The sequence below is a fragment of the Aureococcus anophagefferens genome, assembly GCF_000186865.1.
Source record: "Aureococcus anophagefferens unplaced genomic scaffold AURANscaffold_1641, whole genome shotgun sequence".
NCBI classification, from domain to species: domain Eukaryota; class Pelagophyceae; order Pelagomonadales; family Pelagomonadaceae; genus Aureococcus; species Aureococcus anophagefferens.
The window spans coordinates 1-1,297 of record NW_008706486.1 but is presented as its reverse complement, the minus strand read 5'-3'; the positions used below and the strand labels follow the sequence as shown (position 1 = coordinate 1,297).

At 53.6% G+C, this 1,297-nt stretch overlaps 1 protein-coding gene across 1 annotated transcript; it reads right to left on the bottom strand.

Annotated features, from left to right (window-relative positions):
* Positions 1 to 531: 531 nt before the first annotated feature.
* Positions 532 to 1,061, bottom strand: AURANDRAFT_69391 (hypothetical protein; the record flags this gene model as incomplete). Its single annotated transcript, XM_009045159.1, has 2 exons — positions 532 to 769; positions 914 to 1,061. Coding segments are annotated over 2 exons (386 nt in total), but the record flags the coding sequence as incomplete, so codon positions are not given.
* Positions 1,062 to 1,297: the final 236 nt, after the last annotated feature.

Here is a 1,297-nt window from a genome sequence, read left to right as displayed (position 1 = left end):
GGAGTTTGATATGTATCTTTCTTCGAGTATCGCCGCCTTTCGAAATATCGCGGTGCGATGACCCCCGGACTTGCCGCGCCGGTGGCGTCCGGTCCCGGGTCAGCGATGGAACCCTTTTCCTTCATCGATCGAAGTCGTCCTCGTCGTCGAAGTTGAGGTCACGGTCGAGACGCCGTCTCGGGCCCGCCTGGTCTCCTTCGTCGCCCTCGTCGCGAGGACGAATCCGCCGCGCCTCCTTCTTCTTCAGGTAGGCCCACTTGGAGCGCTGTATGCCGCGGTACTCGGGAACTGATATATATCTCGGGTAATTACTAGTAATTACTGGCTAATTACCACCCCAAGTATTTTTTTGAGAGAAATACCCCAAACTAGGGTAATAAGGAACGTTGATGTCAACGTTACGGGGGAGTGCAGTGTCATCTCCATAGTGTGACGTCGCGATAGTGAGGGATTCAGGTGCAGCCCCAGAATCCCCCTTAGCATAAGCCGTGGAGAAATAAAGTACGAGGGGGGAAAGGAGGAGCCTAACTACTAGTAGAGATACTCCCATGTTCCTCTAACTAGAGAAAGCGCTCTACTCTTGATAACATGGCCCGAGTCTACAGACCACCTGTATAGCTGTAGTCCGCCGAGGTAACAGCTAACGAATTGTTCTAGAGCACCGTGGCCCAGGTACGGTAGCGGAGCACGGGCAGCTGCGCGCCCGCGTAGAAGGCGAAGGACAGGAGCAGGTAGCCCAGGGCCTCCCAGAAGCGAGGGTCGTGGTAGCCTGGGCAGGAAACAAAAATATGAAACGCAACTTCAATAGACATGTATTTGCACGGTTTCGACGTACTTTTTTTCATCGTCTGAAAAGAACTCGCCGAGAGAAAACGGTCCGTCCAAAAATCAGTCGAATCGACTTCGATGTGACCGAGCTCGAGAGGTTTGAAGTTTTTGCTGGACAGGGCGTTCCACTGGTTGTTTCCGGCACAGGTGGTAGCGGTAGTGGTGGAGCACGCTGACGTTGCAGGACGCGAGGTCGCACTGGAGGTCGTCCTCCTCGTAGTCCGAGTTGTCGCCTGTGTGGAATTCAACCACTGGTTTGGGTGGTCCTGACCAAACTTCAGAATTCTCTAGCTCGATCAAATCGAAGTCGATTCGGCTGATTTTAAGACGAATCGATTGCTCTCGTCGAGTTCTCGAAGCACAGCCGAAGAGCTTGCGTCGAAACTGTCGCATATGCGCACATTGAAGTCGGGTTGAAGATTTGAATTCCACACAGGTTGTCGCGGAACGCCGCGAGGTACTGCGCCTG